This window comes from Schistocerca piceifrons, chromosome X, assembly GCF_021461385.2.
Source record: "Schistocerca piceifrons isolate TAMUIC-IGC-003096 chromosome X, iqSchPice1.1, whole genome shotgun sequence".
In the NCBI taxonomy this organism is placed as follows: domain Eukaryota; kingdom Metazoa; phylum Arthropoda; class Insecta; order Orthoptera; family Acrididae; genus Schistocerca; species Schistocerca piceifrons.
The window spans coordinates 100,707,150-100,731,278 of record NC_060149.1 but is presented as its reverse complement, the minus strand read 5'-3'; the positions used below and the strand labels follow the sequence as shown (position 1 = coordinate 100,731,278).

Here is a 24,129-nt window from a genome sequence, read left to right as displayed (position 1 = left end):
CTCAACGTAAATAGATAATGTTTTGTGCCTAAATAAATAAATTACGCGACTGCTGAACAATCACACAGCCATCATATACCTGGAAGTATGCGTACGGAGCGACTACATAAAATTAATCGTAGGAAAGACAGATGCAAAACAGAGATTTATTAGAAGAATCCTTGGGAAGTGTAGTCCACCACGGAAGGTGTTAGCTTACAAAACCCTCTTTCGACTGATATCTGATTGTTGCTCCTGAACCTCGAACCCTATGATATTGGTAGAATAGAGAAAGCAGGAGAATACAAAGAAGAGCAGCGTCTTTTGTCACGTGTTTGCACAGTAAGCGCCACGGAGATATTCATCCAACTCCATTGGCAGATGCTTCAAAGAAGACGTTGTGTACCACGTTGTGGTTTACAATTAAAAATCCAAGAGCGTACATTCGTAGCAAAGTCAATCAATATTTTGCTTCCTCCTACCTAGTGAAGAGACCATAAAAGGATAACCGGCTAGTACAAACAAAGGCTTGCCAGCAGTCAAATTTCCCGCGCATCATTCGCGGCTGTAACAGGAAAGGGGGAAGTGACAGTGAAGCACCGCACACCTTAAGCTGGCTTGCGAAGTATAGGTGCAGACGTAGACGAAACATTGCGAACATTCTTCCCTGGTTTCACAACACTGCAAGTTTTACTTGTACTTTGGTCCACAAATAACACACCTCTCGATCTCAACTTATGATTGAGCCTTGCTCACAGCTCTCCACTAGAAGAATGTATAGGGTTGTTACAATTAAACTTTCGCTACTTGAGAGGATTCCCATGAAAATCGAGTGGTCACAGGACAAAGAAACTTTTTCTTTTAAGAACACGCGGAAGAGAAATAATGATCAAGCCATTGACAGAAACACATTTTAATTTCCACGTGAGAGGGTAACATTTGTTGATTGTGTACCATGTTTAAGTTCCAGGTTACAAACGTGGCTTCACAAGGAGGAAAACTCATCGTTTCACAATTTTTCGCATCACTTTTCGAACAGTGGAACACCGTTTGTTCAGCTGTCGTCACACGGCTCGTGCAGTGCTTGAGGATCGCACACTGCGTCCAGCATTCACAGCAATGGCAACGGTAATCTTTTCAACTATCTGTGGCCCAATTGGCCATCGGCCTCTCCCATGAGCAATCCCAAATCGCCAGTTCATTAGAACTTCCGAATAATTTTCTTCAACTACTGCTGTTGTTTCGATTAAACAGCTTTACGAGTAAAGCCCTGTTCACCTTATCCAAACTGACGTTGACTGTCTGCAATTGTAATGCACACTGATATTTGTGTTTCAACCCTCTGTCGCCATACCACTGCCGGCGCCCAAGGGGGAAGTGACAGTGAAGCACCGCACACCTTAAGCTGGCTTGCGAAGTATAGGTGCAGACGTAGACGAAACATTGCTAACATTCTTCCCTGGTTTCACAACACTGCAAGTTTTACTTGTACTTTGGTCCACAAATAACACACCTCTCGATCTCAACGAACATTACTAATATCGCAAATCCAGCAGCTCACAGTCTGAATAACATTCATATAAAGTTGGGTACCTATAAGGTAAATAGTTTTCCATCTACACTGGCTCAAGTAGCGAAAATTTAATTATAACTGCCCTGTATTTTCTTTTTTGTTGGTGTAACTGCGACGTCTCTGCTCCTACGTTGAGTTTTAAATGGCTCTGAGCACTATGGGACTTAACTGCTGAGGTCATCAGTCCCCTAGAACTTAGAACTACTTAAACCTAACTAACCTAAGGACATCACACACATCCATGCCCGAGGCAGGATTCGAATCTGCGACCGTAGCGGTCGCGCGGTTCCAGACTGAAGCGCCTAGAACCGCTCGGCCACTCCTGCCGGCTGAGTTTTAAAATCAAAGTTTGCTTTATTGATGTCGACGATCTTACCCTGGCAGTGGTACGCGATGCACGGATAACTATTAGTGGCACATCTGTGATAAAGGGATTTGCGTGCAGCGTCATATTCTGTTGCTGCAAACACTGTTAATTGAAAACAGTCGGCCGGCCGGCGTGGCCGAGCGTTTCTAGGCGCTACAGTCTGGAACCGCGCGACCGCTACGGTCGCAGGTTTGAATCCTGCCTCGGGCATGGATGTGTGTGATGTCCTTAGGTTAGTTAGGTTTAAGTAGTTCTGAGTTCTACGGGACTGATGACCTCAGCAGTTAAATCCCATAGTGCTCAGAGCCATTTTTGAAAACAGTCGTAAATATTCCTAAACAATTATGGCGTAAGGCCTATTTCAAATTAGGGTAGTTGACAAGTCGATGATTAGAGTTCAGTTAATTGTTGGTTACCCTCAGGCATAAGTACACAGTGTGGTGAATCGTAGGACCATTCTGGCAACCTTAATATACATTTGCTCATTTCTTTAACTTGTATCATGGAAACCATCTTTCACTTAGGTAGAGAGAGAGAGAGAGAGAGAGAGAGAGAGAGAGAGAGAGAGAGAGCGAGAGAGTAGAGAGTAGACGCTTAATGTAACATCTTATATTATCTCATCAGTTTACTGAAATCATTTCACCTGAATACAATAATTATAGAATTAATACATTTCTAAGGTTTGTAATACAAGAGAAATAGTACTTACCTTTAATTAACCGCTCTTTAGTCAGATACCTTGATTTTAAACTTATCAGTTGCTATATATGCTATGAATAGAATTGAAAATTTGTAAGGAAGAATATTTGAGTCTTTGTTACATTATAAGTTGACTTAAAAGTGCTTGACTTCAGTTCATTTGACTTTTTAGGGGAAATTCCATGGTCAAATATGTCTGCCAAAGAACTAACAAAGCAGTACTTGGATGGAACCTCTAGTTGCTTATGGGAAAAATCTAATATTCCATCTGCATTGAAGAATATCCTTGTGGGTTGCTTGCAGCCCAAAGTTCAAATGAGAAAAACTAGTTTCATTAATATACTGGAAAATGTCTCTCGAATACAAGTAAGAAAATTTTGAAACTCTTGTGTTATGTTTGTCTTTTGCTGATAAATGTTATGGTCTACTACAAAGAAGCTGAAATGCGCAGGTACCTAGAAAATGATTAGTTATTGACAAACAGATCGTGGCATGCCCGGACGGGAGTGTTCTCTTATCAATACTGTGAAACATAGTTATTGTTTTATTTTTTTATTTTTCATTTTACATTTTACCATTTTCCACATGTAACTGGGCATTTCAAGTACATTATATAGTTATTTACATGTCGTAACAAGTATATGTATCATAAATACAGGGTGGAGAAAAATTGTGCCACAAAATTTAAAACCTGGATAGCTGATGCCAGATGGAACCAAAATTACTAATGTTTTGTGGGTTGACAACGCACAGTTTTTAAAATACAGAAACTTGGCACCACGCACTACATTTGCCTGTGGGATAGCCCTGTTGCTGGATGCTCTGGACAATGAATGACCGTGAATGCTTTGCCTGCCGGAGATCGCGATCTGGCCATGGTGGCCCACACCTTTGGTGGTAGCGCGCCAGCCTTCCACTCAGGAGTTAATCTGCTGTGATTTTGACACATCCATTGTAGTTGCATGATAAGACATACTAGGAACAAATCCATCAACAGCTGTTAGTTCGCATACAGGAAGTCTTTTACAAATTGTCTCAGCCCTGAGAAGGGCCCTTTTTGTAGGTAGGACATTGCTTACGTGAAGCAGGTGCTCGAACTGGTGACTCTCTGATGTGACACAAGCTATTAAACGTCGAGCGTTGTTTTGCCAAACTCTTTCAAAGATTCTTGGCATTGCCCTGATGTGATTGGTGGCATGTTGAATGCAATCCATTAATTCCTCTTCATTTCTAGGTGGTTTGCATCTGGGTTGGTGAACTAGAACCTTGCAAGAATCCCCACAGGACAAAGTCTAGCAGCATGGTACTGCAAGGGCAATGTTCTACAAGCACCTCTGTCAACTACCCGGCAATCAAAGAGTTCATTTAAATATCCGCACACAGTATGTCTCTTATGTGTGGGCACCCCATCATGCTGCAACCACATGCTTACCCCTATGTCCAGGGGAACATCTTCCAGCAGGCCGGTAGAGAATGCTGACCATCACCCCTCAAAACCTCCCAGACTAATTTGATGAGTGACCCACATGTCGTGTCCAACCGCTCAAGTACTTGTTGTATGTGCTTCCTCGAAATGCTCAAGAACAGTCTCTTCAAATGCAGCATCCCGTCATGTTCGAGGTCTTCCAGCATCACCATGATATCCTGCTAATGAATCTGCTTCGTCAAGTCACTGGTGAATTGCTGTAAACATTTGTGGGTGTGAGTGGTGTCTTGCTGGGTTACATTGCTCATACAACCATAGAGCTTCATGCGCATTACTGTCAGCTGGTCCATAAACATACTGTGGCACCATGCTTACTGTATGACTAAATTGCAGGTGACGTGTGTGTGCTCTGAAGCGAAGCTTACACGTGAATGCCTCTGATGTGAGGTGGAGACAAACAGCTAGAACTATTCAACATGTGTGCGTATCACATTGGGGCAGCGATGGCACGAGGGACGTTTGTACATTTCAACCAACAACCATAGTGTTGCCCATCAACCGACGAACAGCAACAGGGCAATTCCATGGCCAATCAGAGCACGAAGTTTCTGTAGTTTAAAAATGGTGCATTGTCAACCTACACAACATTAGTAATTTTGGTTTCTACTGGCATCCACTATCCAGGGTTAAAGTTTCATGATACAGTTTTGCTGCACCCTGTATACCTAAATACCCTCTTAGGGAAAAAAAACAGCATACCATGAAGGAATTATCTAAATAGGATGGAAATTTGTAGACATGATGCACATGTGCAGAGAAACAAATGATAACAATCCCAGAAAAATTGGGTGATTTATTCAAGAGAAATTAACCAACAGTTCTTAGATTACTGATCAGTGATGACAGACTGCAGGTCAGAGTACAGGGTGTATCAAAAGGAATCGCCCGATTTGGCACATCTATATTTCTGAAACTAATAAATATATACAATGAACTTTGTTTTTTGATGAACAGGAAAAGGAAAAAAAGTTTTTTTCATACTTTTTCATAGTTGTTCAATATGCCCCCTCATGATGCATGGCATCTCTCAATACACTATTTAAATTTTTTCCACACTGCAGTGGGCATGTCTTGAGTTACAGCTTCTACAGCTGTTGTTATGCAATGTCTCAGTTCATTCATTGTTGTTAGTAACAGAGGCACATAAACAGAGTCTTTTATAAACCCCCACAAGAATTAATCACATACAGTCAGGTCTGGTGACCTTGGAGGCCAGTAATGTAAGGCTGAATCATTTAGTCCAGTGTGACCAATCCATCATTAAGTAATCCTTTGATTTAAAAATTCCCACACTTCCAGATGGCCCCATCCTGTTGGTAAATGAAGTTGTTTGAATCTGTCTCCAACTGTAGGAAAAGAAAGTTAAAGGCATATCGAGATATGTGCTTCCTGTAACTGTGATCTCGGCAAAGAAAAATGGACCACACACCTTTTGCTGTGAAACTGCACAAAATACATTAATTTTTGGTGAGTGCCTCTCATGTTGTACAACTTCATGTGGTTGTTTCATATTCCATATTCTCACATTATGAAGGTTCACCATCCCACTTAAATGGAATGTTCAATTGTCACTAAACACTAAGTGTGAAAAAAAAAAAAAAAACTGTCAGCCTCCTTCTTGCCAAGAAAGACATTACAGAACTCCACATGCTCTTTGCCACCTTCACAAAGAGATTGCAATAGCTTTATATGGTTTCATGTGTAAACGTCAACACAACGGATGCCACATGGACATTAGGGGCATGTTGAGCTCATGAGCTGCATGGTGAACAAATTTCTGCAGACTCCTTGTGAATCTATGGTGGATGCATTTGACGTCTGTATCAGATGCTTGAGGACAGTCTGGCAATTTGCCTTACACAAACAACCTGTTTCTCAGAACTGTTCATGCCATCATCTAATGCTCTGGATGCAGGAGGATCCACATCATGCCTAGTACGAAAGTCATGCTAAACAGTTATTACTGACCTGCACTGTGCAAAATGTAGAACATAAAACAGTTTCTGTTGTCCTGACGCAATTTTTACTAGAACTGAAGTAGACACACATTGCTGCTACCTAATGGGACCCATGTAAAATGCAAGAGTTTGCTCCTTTGAATATTATGTTGTTCATGCACATATCTCAAATAAGATAATAGTTACGTTTTTTTTTTTTTTTAAATTGGATGATTCTTTTTTATAATCCCTGTACTACGTGACTATGTTGATGGATGATGAACAGTTTTAACTTGTGTTTTTTTCTCTTTTTTACAAGTGTTGTTATTATGGTCTTCAGTATGAAGACTGGTCTGATACAGCTCTCCATGCTACTCTATCCTCTTCATCTCTGAATAACCACTGCAACCTACATCCTTCTGAATGTGCTTACTGTATTCATCTCTTGGTCTCCCTCTACAATTTTTACCCTCCACACTTCCCTCCAGTATCAAACTGGTGATGCCTTGATGTCTCAGAATGTTTTCTATCATCTGATCACTTTTTTTGGTCAAGTTGTGCCACAAATTTCTGGTCTCCCTAATTCCTGCTCATTAGTTACATGATCTACCCATTTAAATTTCAACATTATTCTGTAGCACCACATTTTGTAAGCTTCTATTCTCTTCTTGTCTAAATGATTTATTGTCCACATTTCACTTCCATACTTAGCTAAACTCCAGGGAAATACTTTCAGAAAAGACTTCCTAATGCTTAAATCTATATTTGATGTTAACAAATTTCTCTTTCTCAGAAATACTTCTCTTGTTATTGCCGGTCTACATTTTATATTTTCCCTACTTCAGCCATTATCAGTTATTTTGCTGCCCAGATAACAAAATTCATCTGCTACTTTAAGTATCTCACTTCATAATCTAATTCCTTTACCATCACCTGATTTAGTTTGACTACATTCCATTATTCATCTTTTGCTGCTATTAATGCTAACCTTATATCTCCCATTCAGCCAAATGTCCATTCTGTTGAATTAGTCTTCCAAGTCCTTTTATTTTCCTTACAGAATTAAAATGTCACTGGCAAGTCTCAAAGTTTCTATTTCTTTTTCCTGAACTTTAATTCCTACTAATTTCTTTGGTTTCCTTTTCTGCTTGTTCAATATACAGATTGAATACTATCAGGGATAGGCTACAACACTGTCTCACTCCTTTCTCAATCATTGCTTCCCTCACATGCCCCTTGACTCTTAGAACTGCCTTCTGGTTTCTGTACAAGTTGTAAGTAGTCTTTTGCTACGTGTATTCTGCCCCTGATACCTTCAGTACAGTAAAAGTATCGTAACAAGTAATGGACATAATCTTTTCTTACAAATGATTTGTGCCTCAAAGATTAAACACTGTCATTTCCATATTAGGCAACAAACAGGCAAGAAGATAAACCAGTAACACAGAATCAGTCAGAGACAACTGTGAAGAGAGTTCGTGTTTCCGTGAAGCCCTTACCATACAGGTCACCTCCAGCAGAAATACATGCTAATTTGGTTGATAATACTGCAACAAAAAGGTGAGGTACCAATAGTGAAGAATCAGTGCTGTACAACATGCATTATTGTAGCTTTAATTACTTAACAAGGAAATAAGTTCTCATTTGTAGTCTTTTTAAAAAATATTATTTTAGTAAACTCGTCTTCAGAGTTTTTCATATTTTTACCCGTTCATAAATAACATCCCCATTATTCATTTGCATAGGTGATTGAAATAATAATTGGTGCTAGTAGTACTGAAAAGAGCTCAATGGGCTAAACTCATCGAGATCTTAGAAGGCAGTACCATACTTTCAGATTCTATAAAGAATCTGAGAGTAAATGAGCTTCACTCTTGGACACAGTCTACCATAAATTTCTTGAACAGTGAATTGTGCCCGGTGATTAGAAAAGAACACAGACAGCAGGACTGATTCTCGGAAGAGTTGTCCTGTATCACCTTTGTTTGTGCCAAAGTGCTTGATAAGCAGCAGTTGATCCACAAATAACATTGCTTAGGAAATATTTGTATGGTGCCAGTTGGGGATCTGCAGCAGCTCAGAAGTGTGAAGCAAGTTATTACAGATTTGACTGAATGCCAACAGAGTGTAACAAAGATGCAGAAAACTTTAATCTGCACAAGTCTGAAGAAAGATATTATACATTGTATGAAAACATACTGAAAAGTTCTGTGTAGAAGTCTTTACTTTCAAAATTATGAATTTTTTCTACCCCTTATTTATTAGTCTCAGGGAGTGTGACGATACAATGTGATTAACAGTAGTTTTCAATGAGGTGTTCTAATAGTCATTATTCTAACATTTTGCTCTCAAATTCTTAATATAATTGTTCTTAGAGCTAGTATGACAAGGCTTTGCTGTTGAAATGCTGCTTAGTGTTCAAATAGTCATTATTCTACCATTTCATCTCAAATTCTTATTGTAATTGTTCTTAGAGTTAGTATGACAATGCTTTGCTAATGAAATGCTGCCCAATGTGTATGAAATATGAAGATGTCTAATGTATCATAGAAGCTTCTTATGACTTGTATCCAATTATGTGATTCTGTCCAAAATAACAGCAAGCTTACAATACAAAAATATTAACACTATATCTGTAAACAGATTTTCCATCAATATCAACATAATATGTATTGTATCCATTGTTAATATTAAAAAGTCTGTTCTCAGGTTAGGAGACGATTTTTTGTTACAACAGTTATTTGTATGGATGATTGCTATTTCTATGTTACATTTTATGTAACTGTACAGTTATCGATGTATTGATCAATGTGTTGTCTTTTGTTTCAATAGCTGATTATTATGCATTCCACATTCACTTCAATCAGAAATTGTTAAGTGTAATGAGATTTGCAACTGTTTCTTTCACAATCTTTCATAAATGTCGATGCTTTTGAGTCAGTCTTAATACTTTATGGTTATTTTGTAAAAAATTGGTGTTTTGTTATTATAGTTTTCATTTTTTTGAAGTAATCTGAAAATTTTATTTTTTGCCCATAAAATGAAACATAAAAGACAATTTAATCGCAGGCAATTTGAACAATCCAGCCATGACAAGCAGACCCTAAAATTAAGAAGTCAGAGACTGAAAAATCAATCACATAATTATGAAAATAAATTGAATACTGATTCATCAAATCATATGGGCCAGAATAGTACGACTTACACTGTATCACAAAACCTAAAAGCACCAGGTAAGAAACATACTGCAGTTAATTATCACATGTTTATTCATATACCTATAATTATTGTTATTGTGGAGAAACACATAAATTGTTATCAGAAATGTCAGTAATATTTTCATTAAACTACAGTTAGCATCATAGGCAGTAAACAAAAATAAATGGTCTTTTAACAATGATACCAAGCAGATAAGTTATAATTTATCCAGGATAAATAGAAGAAATTATCTGTTGAGGCTGCAGCTCCTTGGCTGTACAGGAACTGTTACTGAGATGACAGTCAAATGATATAATATTTAGAAAAACCCTGCCGCACAAAAACATACGACTGTTTGTGAAAATGCTTCAATTCTGGTGAAACATTTCATGCTCAGCATAGATTAATATATATGTGTGCTTGAGCATTGTCCTCCAAAATGATGGTCAGACCCTGCAGAAAATGTCATCACTTCTGTCTCAAAGCTGGTCATAGGTTGTGTTCCAAAAATGAACAGCATAGAGACAGTAGTGATGACACTTTCTGCAGGACCTGACCATCATTTTGCAGGACAATGCTCAAGCACATTCAGTGCAAGCTATTACTGGTTTGTTTGACTGATGGAGCCGCTAAGTGCTATACCACCTACTGCACTCCACTGGCTTAAGCCCTCATAAGTTCAACTCGATTTCTAAACTGAAGGAAACACTTCATGGCATTCACTTCAGAACTGCTACAAATTTGTTGGGCAATAGACCATGTCACTTGAACTGTAAACACAACTGGCACTGCTAAGAGTATCCTGTGACTTTCACATCAATGGCAACGGGTGATACAAAATGCTGGTGCCTACTTTGAAGATCAGGAAAACTTTGAAACATGTATCTATTTTGTACGAGCTGCAAATAAATAGCTGCCAATATTAAAGTTGCTCCTCCAGGTTGGGGGTTGGGCATGGGGCTAATACCCCCATACTGTAAAAAAAAAGAATATTACGGAAATTCAACAGAAGTCTCGGAAACTGGATGGAAAGCATGTATCACGACCCTGGCAAAGGAAACGAATAAAGAATCTAACAGTAGCATCATGGAATGTGAGGACAATGCTTCAGCCTGGAAAAATGAAAGAAATAGCCAATGAAATTTTAAAATTCAAATATGATATTGTGGATGGCAGGGGAATGGGCAGATAGATAAGCCTGAGTACACATTGGTATATAGTGGACCAGAAGAAAGAACAGGCCAACTTGGAACAGGGTTTATAATAACTAGGGAAGTTCGGAAAAGCCTTCTAGAATTTGAACCCACAAATTAAAGGATGTGCAGACTCAGACTAAAAGGTAAATTTAGGAATATATCAATAGTTAATGCACATGCACCAACAGAGGAAAAAGAGGATATAATTAAAGAACAGCTCTACGAAGACTTGGAAAAAGTATGCTGTGCAGTACCTAAATATGACCTGATGCAAGTAATAGGAGATTCTAATGCAAAAATAGGGAGGAATGAACATCCATATGGAGTTTCTGGAAAATATTCACTACATGAAGAAAACAATGAGAACAGAGACTTACTACGCCAATTCGCAGCAGGGAATAATATGATTACTAAAAGTACCAGCTTTACACACAAAAGGATCCATCTGGGTACTTGGAAGTCTGCAGCCAATGGAGTAGTCATTTAGATTGACCATATTTTAATGATTGCACGCCACTCCACGTCAGTTACGGATGCACGGAGCTGCAGAGGACCAAACTGTGATTCAGACCACTTTGTGATAAAATCAGTCTTGAGAGAGAAACTATCACTAGCAAATGGCAACAGAATGGGAAAGATGATGACATGGGATACAGGCAAAATGAACATCCCTGATGAAGTAAAAAAATACCAAGTAACACTAAGTAGAAAGTTGAGCAATGAAGAGACCACAGTAGGAGTAGATGAAAGGTGGAACAGGTTTGAAAAAGCCATTAAGGATGCTGCAGAGGAAATAATAGGCACAAGAAGGAACAGAAGAACCCAGGAATGGTTTGATGAAATGGCTCTGAGCACTATGGGACTTAACAGCTGTGGTCATCAGTCCCCTAGAACTTAGAACTACTTAAACATAACTAACCTAAGGACATCACACACATCCATGCCAGAGGCAGGATTCGAACCTGCGACCGTAGCAGTCGCACGGTTCCGGACTGCGCGCCTAGAACCACGAGACTACCGCGGCCGGCGGTTTGATGAAGATTGCAGGTCAGCAATATAGGAAAAGAACAGGGCAAGAACAAAAGTGCTACAGAGAGAAACCAGAAATAGTCTGGAACAATATAGAGAATTAAGGAGAAGAGCTAACAGACTGTGCAAGAGAAAGAAAAGAGAGTGGAATAAGAAGAAATTTCGAGAACTAGAAGAACTAAAGGAACAGACTGAAATAAGAAAGTTCTATCATGCCATAGGCAAAATGAAGAATAGATTCCAACCAAAAACAATGGCCTGTTCCAATAAAAATGGGAAAATGGTAAGGGAGGAAGAACAGATAGTGGGAAGATGGGCAAAGTATTTCAAAGATACACTAAGCACCAGCCTAGAAGATGAAGAGACAGCTGCACAGGAGGGAAGAGTGGAGCTTGAAGTAGCCAATGAAACCAATGAGGCAAGAAAGCCAACACTACAAGAGGTCCCCCAGGCTGTGCACAAGTCAAAAAACAATCAAGCCCCTGGGGAAGACAGCATAATTGCTGAATTAATAAAAACTGGTGGTGAGGCTGTAATAAAGGAACTGCACACATTAATATCAGTTATATGGGAAACAGAAACTATGCCAGATAATTGGAAAATTGGAATAATAGTCCCCATTTATAAGAAAGGGGACAGAACAGCATATGAAAACTATAGAGCTGTAACACTCCTAAGTACAGCGTATAAGATCTTCACAAGTCTATTAAATGAAAGGATACAGAAGTGTGCAGAAGGCATACCAGGAGAATATCAGTGTGGCTTTCGACCAGGCAGAGGAACAACTGATCAAATATTTGTGATAAGACAAATGATGGAAAAGTTCTATGAATATGATATAGATCTGCATTTCCTACTCATCAATTTCAAACAAGCCTTTGACAGCATAAATCAGCAAGAACTATACAGAGTACTGAAAGAAGTTGGTATATATGCTAAATTAATAAGACTAATCAGAATGACAATGACAGAGACAAGAGCAAAAGTAAAGGTCCTTAGCAGAACAAGTGAAAGCTTTGACTTTAATAAAGGTGTGAAGCAAGGGGATAGTCTCTCCACTGTCCTATTCAATATAGCCCTGCATAGTGTAGTAAATAAAATCAACAAAAGAGGCACCATATTTATGAAAACTAGCCAGATATGTGCATACGCTGATGACATTGCTATAGTAGGAAGAAATACCAATACACTCCTAGAAACACACCGGGCAATGGAAAGAGAAGCCTTAAAAATTGGCCTCATAGTAAATGAAAACAAAACAAAATATATGGTAATGTCACAATCTGAGGCCAGAAGAACCCCTAAAAACCTAAACATCAATGGGAAATGCTTCAATGAAGTGTCCTTTTTTAACTACTTAGGAACCCTAATAACAAATGATATCAGTATCGGAAAGGCTATAAGAGAAAGAATACAAGCAGGAAACAGCTTACTTTGCAAATATGCAGCTTTTCAAAAATAGCCTTGTTACAACAAAAACTAAACTGCTAATATATAATTCCCTAGTCCGCCCAGTTATCACATATGGCTCAGAAGTATGGACATTGACAGAACACGATAAAAATGCACTAAGGAGCAATGAGTGGAAAATACTACGCAAAATCTTTGGGCCAATAAGGGAGGAAGAAGGCTGGAGAATACGCTACAATGCCGAATTACAAGAGTTAATACAAGACAGGGACATAGTAAAATTTGTGAAATCACAGCAAATACAATGGCTAGGGCACTTGGAGAGAATGGCAGAGGATAGAATTCCAAAGAAAATGGTGAAAGGTATGATCCATTCAGTTAGGTGTAAAGGGAGACCTAGAAGAAGATGGATCAACAAGGTAATAATGGATATCACCAATGTGGGAGTCCGGGGGTGGAAAAGAGCAGCAAATAACCGAGAAGTGTGGAGGAAGATTGTTGAAGAAGCCAAGGCTCACCAAGGGCTGTAGCGCTACTGAAGAAGAATATTAAAGTTCCAACCCTCTTGGTTGCTCCTGCACTAGTGTTGTTGTTGGTGAGTAGAAGTGTGACAGGGTAGTGGTCAGGAATGGTGCAGGCTTTGAGTTCATGATAATCACTGCACAGGTAGCAGGAACTATCCAGCTTGGGGGTGAGGTGAAAAGGTGATGACCAGGGGCATGTGGAAGGGCAAAGTACACCAGTGGCAAGCAGCTTATCAAATTAATTCTGTACCAGTTTTGCAGTTGTGGAGCATAAGGCTGTTTGCATATCAGGAGGCGGGGATGGCAGTGTTGTAATGCATAGTGCTGTGTTAAATGTTCCAAGGGTCCCTGGATGGCTGGGTAAAACATGGAAATTCTATAAGGAGCTCAGCATATGGGCCCAAAATTGTCAGCTTTTTAAAAGTGAAACATGAGGGGGAATAGGAGCTGCAGCAAGCAGACAGACCTACCAGAGGCACTGTCAACTAAAAGATACTTCGCTGCGTCAATGAGTAGGTTATAATGACCGAGAAAATTGGTGCCCGGAATAGGGTCAGTAACATCCGAGACCATAAAGGTCCACGGAAGTATGTGGTGAAGACCTAAATTGAGGCAGTGGGTATACACTGCATAAGCAGGGATGGGTAAATTGTTGATGGCAGCCACCAGGAGAGAAGAGGTGGTGGTGATGTTAACAAGGTAGTGAACTGGAAAACTGACATCATTCAAATCCCAGATGAGTAAGCACTGTGAAGTAGTACAGCAACCAGGCATGCCTACTGTTGGTTGCTGTGGTCCAGGAGCAATGGGACTTACATCTGTGGCGTTCTTTATAAAACTTCAGGTGGTACCAGCAAACTGCAGTAAATTTGTGATGGTCATGAGAGATTCAGCTATAATTGCACTGACTGGGGTAGCTGTTTTCTCCTGGACCGGTGTCATGCAAATGGAGGTGGTCAGTGCCCAGTGGCAGGTGTGTGAGGTTTAGGTGGGTGACACTGTCAGTAAGTGCTCCCACCTTGGAGCTCATGCATGTTAGAACCTGGTAGAGGTCAGGGGCCTGCATGCTGGATGGGAGGTGGTTAGCAGTGGAGGACAATTTATTTGGTGCACGCCTAGGCTTGGGGTGGGGTGGAGGGGGTGGGTGAGTGGCAGTCATGTTGGAGGCTGCCAGTGGAAGCCATAGGGTAATAGTCACTGGAACACATTGCAGCCACAGCTGGGAAGGAATTCAGAGTCTTGAACAGTTTGCTGGCCAAGATAGTGGCATTCCTTAGCAATAAATGGGCATGCAAGGCCAGACACCCTGTATGGGGGCAGGAATGTACATGAGCCAGCAATTAGAAGTAGGCCTTTAGGGAGGATGTGTGGTTTGTTAAGTGCTCGGATGTAATTCACCAACAGAGACAGGTGCATGTCACTGCACTGTTCAGAGGATAGCAAATCACGTGCCCGTTGGGACTCCGACAGTGCAAACCTGGAGATGGTGCTCTCTTTTAGTTTAGTGCAGCTGCCTGGGGGATGGTGGGGGTGGGGTGGGGGGAGGGGGCATTTGGGTGTGAAATGACAGAGATGACATCCTAGAATGTGGGAAGTGGCTCATGGCCCTGTTAGTTACAGTAGCTGAGGTAGGCTGTTCTGTAGTGCTGATAGTTATGTGTAGAGTTCTGAAACCTCATAAGTGTTTGTGGGCACTGGGTGAGGAGGAATAATGGGAGGTTGGTGGTTGAAGAGCCCACTGGGCATTACAGCTGGTTGGAACACATTGCAGCCACAGCTGGGAAGGAATTCAGAGTCTTGAACAGTTTGTTGGCCAAGACAGTGGCATTCCTTAGCAATAAATGGGCATGCAAGGCCAGAGCACCCTGTATGGGGGCAGGAATGTACATGAACCAGCAATTAGAAGTAGGCCTTTAGGGAGGATGTGTGGGGGATGGTGGGGGTGGGGAAGGGGGGGGGGCATTTGGGTGTGAAATGACAGAGATGACATCCCAGAACCTGGGAAGTGGCTCATGACCCTGTTAGTTACAGTAGCTGAGGTAGGCTGTTCTGTAGGGCTGATAGTTATGTGTAGAGTTCTGAAACATCGTAAGTGTTTGTGGGTACTGGGTGAGGAGGAATAATGAGAGGTTGGTGGTTGAAGAGCCCACTGGGCATTACAGCTGGTTGAATAGCCCGTTCGCCATGACAGCTGCAGGAGTGGAGATGTCTGGCAATGTCATTGTAACTTAACAGTGCATGTAGTGCTTCACAACATGGTATAGTGGTGGGGGAAAAAATTGCAGAAAATGGGCAGGGCAGACAAGGCGTGGATAAAGCAATAAAATATCCACTGTGTGTGTTTCTATGAAAGATAGAGTTCTGTATACCATAATGGCTCTGGCTCTGAGCACTATGGGACTATGGTCATCAGTCCCCTAGAACTTAAAACTACTTAAACCTAACTAACCTAAGGACATCACACAACACCCAGTCATCACGAGGCAGAGAAAATCCCTGACCCCGCCAGGAATTGAACCCGGGTGCGGGAAGCGAGAACGCTACCGCACAACCACGAGCTGCGGACATACCATAATGCTGACTGGTCTCAAAGTGCACTAACAAGGCGTGCTCAGCGGGCAGCAGGGACAGTGGTTGGATAAGGGGGTGGGCGGGGACTGATGGTGCAAGCTGAGGATGGGGTATGGGTGAAGGGTAGTGGGCAGGGATGACAAGCGGAGAGCGGAAGGTCCAAGCAGAATGTGTCATGTAGATTTAATGGAAAATAACTGCCCTCAAAACCAGGTGGAAAATGCCAAATTAATAAAGTAAAAACCAGTATGTTTCAGTACTGGGATTCAGCACCTGTTTTAGAAGGGGTTACCAGTGAAGGAATGTCTTAGTGTTCCCTCCTTCACTTTTATGTGGTTGCAAATTTCCAGGATGTCACAAATTTTACAAGAATAAATAACAATTAATAAAACATATTGAAGGAAACAAGTGAGCTGGTTTGCTTGAATTTTTTTTAAAATCTAACTATGACAACAACAAAAAAACGAATTTGCATTTTTGGAATTAAGAGGAGCCCTCACATATGTTACAGTATTTGGTGCAACAATGTCTGCTGGCTCTAAAGAACAAACACTGAAGAGGAGACATTACAGCAAAGTACAATCGGAACAAAAATCATGTTGGTGAGATATGTACATGCAAAAGGGGGGAGGGGAATGGAGGCAATGATGGACTTGCCTGGCAGTGAAGGGAGCCAGCACAGCCACACAAAATAAAATCATTTCTGGGCCCACTTAGCAAGAAAGGGATAAGAGAGCAACCAAAGTGAAATGGTGATGTAAGTCACCTGGAAGTTCTGGCAGTCACTAGACCTCATTGCACTGCACACACTCTACTGCAGTCAGTAAACAGGCATCTAGCATCAGACTATGCAAAAACATGACAAAAATCCTTTAAGGAAACACGGCTTGCAGATGGAGCACAGAGACATGGTGGAACCTCTCACATATGCTGCACTGTGAGGAAACATGGAAACTGAATACCATCATTAAATTTCTGCTGTTAACATGGTGAAGCAGGAGGGCTAATGACACAAGTCACATGGCGTTGTGTGAGGTGACCTGCCAAGGGCACAGCCATGAGATGTTACCTCATCGGAACAGGAACAGAGACCAGGCAAGCTATTGCGTGGGCACGTGGCTCCTGGAAAGCATGGGAGAAAGCTCTATCTGTGGCAAAATGACCACTGTGGGTGCTGGTGAAATGCAGTGACAAAGTGTCCAGCAAGAACTTTGTTGGTCACTGGTTTTTGGTTGGTGCAGCGTGTCGTCTACTGCTGTCAGTGGAGGCAAATAAAGGGAGTTGGCACAGTACCATAAAACAATTGGCCATGTTACCAACACTTGGGTCTATTTTGACCTGACTCAAGCATTTCATTCTGAAAAAGGGGTAATATAGTGTTAGGACAAAATAAACTTGATGAATATCTGTAGAATGGATATACAGGAGAAGGAGGAACAAATAAAACACTGAAGTTTGAAAGCAAGAGTAGAAAACATTGACATTTATTAAGAAACTGGTACAATAAATATGTGAGTGTACAATATTTCAACAAATGACTAATTTATCTTCAAGTTTCATGTTACATGTTACACAAAGAGAATACAAAATATGTTAAGGATACTGTAAAGTATGGATATGAGCCTTGTTACACTAATAATTAAAGCTCTTGTACTTGAAAATAGCCACTTTGTTAATCACAGTGGGCTGATAGTTCTTATCAAATCCTCCAAAGGGTAAAATAGGTTATCTTCTTGGTCTTGATATTTGTAGCATGACTTTTTCTTTCCCATACAATTCACTTTAGCACCCTCATCACTACCCTTAGTAACAATTCCAGGATATTGTTCATTGCCGTATAAAACTGTAGCATATTGCTCAAATGCTAATTTATCTTTCATCTTTTTGTGGTTCTGAACATCATCTTGCACTTACTCTGGCCTGGGCTGAAGTATCCCCATATTATACATTTTTACTGAGGTGTTAAATATATCATCCAAATTGTATTTCACAGAAACAACAGTTTCTCACATTACTACCTAATACTGACAAAATGCAAAATTAAACTCACCTTATTTGTAACTTAACTGATGTGAATTATCCAGACAGGAGTTTTTGGAATGTCAGAGCTGTTAACAAATTTGAGATGCCTCCAAAGTCTCATTTATGCACTGCCATATCCAGTGTATGAGTGACAGTCAAGTGCTAAGTTGAAAGCATTAAAATACTTACGACCAACATCAACTCAACTGCAGCCAACATAATATTACTTAATGGGCTCTATAGCCTCCTAGATCCTTCTTTGTAGATTTTGAATGCATACCACCTTGTTTACTCCAGGATAATGATATAGTTTTTGCAGGAAAAAATTTTAAACTTTTGTGGATAAGGGAACCAAAATTTCCTGCAAAGGGACAAGTTAACGCCAGCTTATGGTATCTTATGAACATTCAGTGATGCTTGTCTTAAAGGGCTGTTACTCTGTGTTAAAGGGCTGCTACTCTGTTTTTCCTTCTGTGTGTAATAGTACTATTACGATTGGAGCCACTTCTCCTGACTATCACCACAATTTTGATGCCTCAAAACTGAAAACTTCTTGGAAAAAATGATAACAGATGTAACACCACTGGTGTCAGTTTGAATTGTTCACACATTTATTAGATTTATATTGACTTTTTGAATGAAAACTATCTTCTTAAATTTTCTACTTACACACTGCAAAAAACAAGACTGGCCCTTACACTGAGGTGACAGAAGTTATGGGATAGCTCTTAATATTGTGTTGGGCCTTCTTTTGCCTGGTGTAGTGTATCAGCTCAATGTGGCATGAACTCAACAACTTATAGGATATCCCCTGCAGAAATATATACATCCATAATTGTGAAAGTGTTACCAGTGCAAGGTTTTGTTCTTGAACTGACCTCTCGATTACATCCCATAAATGTTCAACGGTATTCATGTTGGCTGCACTGGGTGGCCAACTCATTTGCCCAAACTGTCCAGAATGTTCTTCAAACCAACTGCAAATAATTGCGGCCCAGTGGCATGGCCCTTTGTTATCCATAAAAATTCCATCATTGTTTGGGGACCTGATGTCCACGAATGGCTGCAGATGATCTCCATTTAGCTGAACATAACCATTTCCAAGGAAGGACTGGTTCAGTTGGACCAGAGGACATGGTCCATTTCACATAAACACAGCCCACATCATTATGAAACCACAGTGCCTTGTTGAAAACTAGACTATGGTTTTGTGGGGTCCATGCCACACTTGAACCCTACAGTCAGCTCTCACCAAATGAAACTGGGACTCATCTGACCAGGCCATGGCTTTCCTGTCATCTAGGGTCCAATCAATGTGGTCACGACCTCAGGAGAGGCACTGCAGGTGATGTCGTGCTGTTAGCAAAGGCCTTCGCATCCGTCACCTGCTGCCATAGCTCATTAATTCCAAATTTTGCCACACTGTCCTAATGAATATATTCAGCGTACATTCCTCACTGGTTTCTGTAGTTTTTTCGCTCAGTGTTGCTTCACTGTTATCAATGATAACTCTACACAAATGCTGTTGCTCTTGGTTATGAAGTAAAAACCGTCAGCAACTGCATTGTCCGTGGAGAGAGGTAATGCCTGAAATTTGGTATTTTTGGCACACTCTTGACATTATGGATCTCAGAATACTGGATTCCTTGCTGATTTATGAAATGGAATGTCCTGGGCATCTAGTTCCAACTACCATTCTGTGTTCAAAGTCCGTTAATTCCCATCAGACAGCCATAGTCACATTAGAAACCTTTTCACATGGATCACCTGAGTACAAATAACAGCTCCAACAATGCACTGCTCTTTTATACCTCATGTATCCAGTACTACTGCCATCTGTATATGAGCATATTATATCTTCCTTTGCATGTTGTGTGCTTCTTTATTGGATACAGAAGCAAGGAACAGAGACTGTTTGTGAACAGAGAATCCAGATATTAAGTTACTCTACATCTAATATCAAATAGTAAAAATAATACATAACTTCATTATTGTAGGGATAGTATTAGTTGCTAACAGTAGATTCAATTGTAGAAATATATACAGATACAAAAGATTTATAGATCTGTCACCCTTCAGTATAATGTCTATTCAGAAGATGTTAAATTCTAGACACTATGAAAGTCTTTAAGTGTTATTTAACTAGCAAAAAAAGGGGGTTTGATGCATGAATGTTTGAACTTAAGCACACCTGCCACTGGAGCTCCAGAGAGGTGATGCTTGCATCTCATTGGCAGTGACATAATTTTTCATGGCAGTGCCCTCATACCACAGTGGCAGCTGTAGGAAATGTGTCAATGTAACTGGTGGTACACATATTTCAAAGTGCAGTTGACTGGATGACAGCCAATACCGCAGTGCATATCACCATCCCAAGACTTTTGTCACCTTAGTATACAATCAGTGACAGTTCAGTGGGAGAGTCCAGTGACAACACTTATCAGAAATCTTACCCTTCCACTACTGACAGTTCATAAAAGCATAGTCGTATGAGCACTCTTCTCTAATAATGTCAATATCAGTCACATTCAGTGTAGCAAAAGTCAAGAACACACCTATATAGTGCAAACTAATAAACACAGTTCTTGTTCATATCAACCAAAGAAGCTCACAGTGACACTGACTGACACATGTGGACATTAACTGAAACAATGTGGCTGGCATAATGGCAGACTTGTTTGGCTTTTCTATATTTCACTATATAATGAGAGCAGAGTGGTTTTGAACCCTTGCATAAAAACTACTTTGCTGATTGGTATCTATGAACTTTGGTACACTGGAGGTGCCTATTTAGTTCAGGAAGATTAATTCAACAAAAGTATAATATGGACATTGAGAAGTAAAAAAAATATAATGGCTCAAATGGCAAAAAATAAATTTGTGTGTGCCCAAACTTTAATTACAATTATCAGTTAAGTTAATTACTTTTAGGATATATGAAGATAGTTACTGGAAAACCTGGATTGAGGGGTGATTGGTGATTTTTACATTTACTATTGTTTGTGCAATAAAATACTCTCAAAACTAATGATTAGTTCATTTTAATATTTTCATTAGACACTTTTAAAGTAATTCCAGTTATGCATTACTTTTAATGAACATGCTTTTAAACAAAATCAACTATTCCACTATATTCAGAAAATTGAAAATTAACACTTAAATAATCATGTAATGAAAGATAAAGGAAGTACAGTATTGTGACCATTCTGATATGTATGTAATATACACACAGTATGTTTAGTCAGTCACAGCTGAAATGTGAAAGAAAAAAAAATTATTGATAGGAGTAAAGCAAAATCAGATGGGGGGTTGCAACTAGCTTTGTTTCAGTGTAAAGATGACTGCAACATGCTTATAAAACTCGAATGAAGAACTTGTAGCCAGCATATAGGTCACAGCTAAATAAGTTAAATAAGTTGAGAATTTCTAATGAGGCACACAGAAGTCTGCATTTATGACACACTCATACAAAATACAATGCAGACACCTATAGAATGTAAGTACAATTCTGTGATGCTTCTTTCAGGTTTTTGTAACACTTGGAACCTGCTACTAGAGACGTTGGTTGTTAACACCCATAACATCACTCTATTGGTTGTAGATGTTGGCAATAAGATTTCTCTCTCTTATTCTCAACTTAAAAATTACCACATAATGTCTGCCTGCTTAGCTGGGTGGTAATGTGCTCGCCTCCCATGGAAGTGGGCCCAGGTTCAAATCCCAGCAGGGTTGGTGATTTTCTCTGGTTCGGGACTGGGTGTTGTGTTGTCCTCATCATCATTTCATCCCCATCACCAGCGTGTAAGTTGCCCAATGTGGCATCAACTGAAATAAGACTTGCACTTGGCGGCCTAACTTCCCCGGATGGGGCCTCCTGTCCAATGATGCCGTATGCTCATTTCTATTTTACCACATAATTACTGAGCAAACATTTTGAATATATAAAGGAAATCAGGTAGTTCTTTCTAAATTATTATACAATATGAGAACATAATTTTGAGAAAAAATGTTATAATTCTATGATATGAATGTGTGGTGTCTGTTCTTTCAGACATGTCAGAATCTGCAGCTGTGAAACATTATATATAAACTGAAGGGGGATTGCTGCTGTCAGTTGCAGTGGGACATTAAATGGAATCAGCAGCAATGAGCAAAAATGTGTACCTGACTGGGATTCAAACCCAGAATCTCCTGCATATTAGGCAGGAGCGATAACCCTATGCCATCCAGGACACAGCATTGTGGCAACTGTATGGACTATCTCAGCATACCTCATTACCGATTCCCATTCCCATTGAGTGCCACCTATCTGCAGTCCCTGTCCATTGTACTCCTATTTGCTACACAGAGATTCCCACAGGAGGACAGACACCATACATTCATATAATTGATAAGCCTAGTTGGGCAATGGATCCACCTTTGTCAGGGCGAATGCACAAATATGTCTGGCCTCCTGTGGGAATCTCTGATGTGAATGGGAGTATAATGGAGAGGGTCTGTGGATAGGTGGTGCTCGATGGGAGTGTAGATCGACTGTGAGGCATGCCTAGATAGTCCTTGCAGTTGCAATAATGCTGTGTGCTGGATGGCACAATGGTTATCGCACCTGTCTAGTAAGCAGGAGATCCTGGGTTCGAATCCCGATCCAGTACATACTTTCACTCATTGCCGCTGATTAAGCGTACTGTCCCACTCTAGCTGACAACAGGGACCCCTTTCAATTTACATGTTACAATTCTGACCTTAGTGGAAATCAAGAAGCCTTGTCTAAAATAATGAAAACCACAATATTACTTATTTAATACTGTTTATGCTATAGTACTATAAGGAAAATGTAACATTTAAGCTATTTTTATCTAAGAGAGTATAATGTATTAAGTGCTGAATTAAGACAAAAAATCACTCATAATGTAAAATGATTTGTTTAATTTAACCTTTTTCTTACTTTTGCAGATAAAGAAAATACATATTTAAATTTGAAAAGGAAAGATGTCAGTGCAGACAAAATAGCTAAATGTAACTTGCCATCCAAAAAGAAAGTTAATGATTTCAGTCATCAGGACAAAACAAATGTAAAGATAGGAGCTGGCATACAAAATTTACTTTATACAGTTGAGTATGTAACATTTTATGGTGAATAAACTACAGCATAAAATCACTGCACAGAATAATATTTCAGTATTGACAGGACAAAAAACTTCAAATGCATAATTTATGATGTAATATTATATGAGTCAAAAGACAAACTGAAACATGTAGTGATTTTTATATTTACTGGTGTGTGCAATAAAATATTTTAAAACACCCTTTTTATTATGGGGAGGGATAAACTGGAGCACCTGTTTTGAGATGTCATTAGATAAAGTGTAAGTCTAAACACATAACTTGGATCAAGGACTAATCAAAGAAAAAGATAAACAGATGAAACACAATCAGAATTTTGCATCTATGACTATATTTCCAGTCTCCCTGTGACAATAGCATTTGCATCATTCCTACTCCCAACACCTTCTCCTGTCATGTTCTTTGTACCCTTGCCTCTGCCCTCCCCTCCCGCAGCATCTCACCATTGAAAAACAATGAATGAAGATTATAAAATCTCTCAGTTTCATCATGTTTGTTGATGATTTACCAGCAGAATTAATTTACCTCATTTGTTGGCTGTTTCTTTTATTTGGCAGAGAGGTACCAATGTTATGTGTGATTTACTTAACTGTACCATAAAACATTTTTCTTGTGATAATATAATTGCTGCTTTATATAATCTTGCAGTTTTAAGTGGATTATGAGTTTAATTGCTCATACTTTTGCAGGGAGCTGAAGAAGGTTAATAATAAAGCTGTTGGTTCTGTAAATTCAGTAAACTTAAAGTCTGCAAATAATTTGGACAAAACAACTAATGTTGTACATCAGGAAAGACTAGGTTTATTAACATTTTCGGAGCTACCTGGTTATCTGACTACTCGGATGGAGGAAAATGCCAGTACATCAGTTTTACACACTGGGGGCATTATATCAAAGGTATAGGATCTCTATGATTGTATTTACAATGAAGTATCAATTCTTCAGTTATGTGACTCTTTTATTGTTTATCTTATATTTATGTAACATATTTTAAATCTTTATTTGCTGTTCATT

At 39.7% G+C, this 24,129-nt stretch overlaps 1 protein-coding gene across 1 annotated transcript in view; it reads left to right on the top strand.

The window, feature by feature from the left end:
• LOC124722972 overlaps window positions 1-24,129 on the top strand; it is a 210,686-nt gene that overhangs the window by 135,044 nt on the left and 51,513 nt on the right. The window contains exons 8-12 of the mRNA XM_047248140.1: window positions 2,791-2,984; window positions 7,453-7,601; window positions 9,111-9,274; window positions 22,945-23,107; window positions 23,805-24,012. Of these exons, the coding sequence (XP_047104096.1) occupies window positions 2,791-2,984; window positions 7,453-7,601; window positions 9,111-9,274; window positions 22,945-23,107; window positions 23,805-24,012 (878 nt within the window). The remainder of the gene's footprint in view (window positions 1-2,790; window positions 2,985-7,452; window positions 7,602-9,110; window positions 9,275-22,944; window positions 23,108-23,804; window positions 24,013-24,129) is intronic.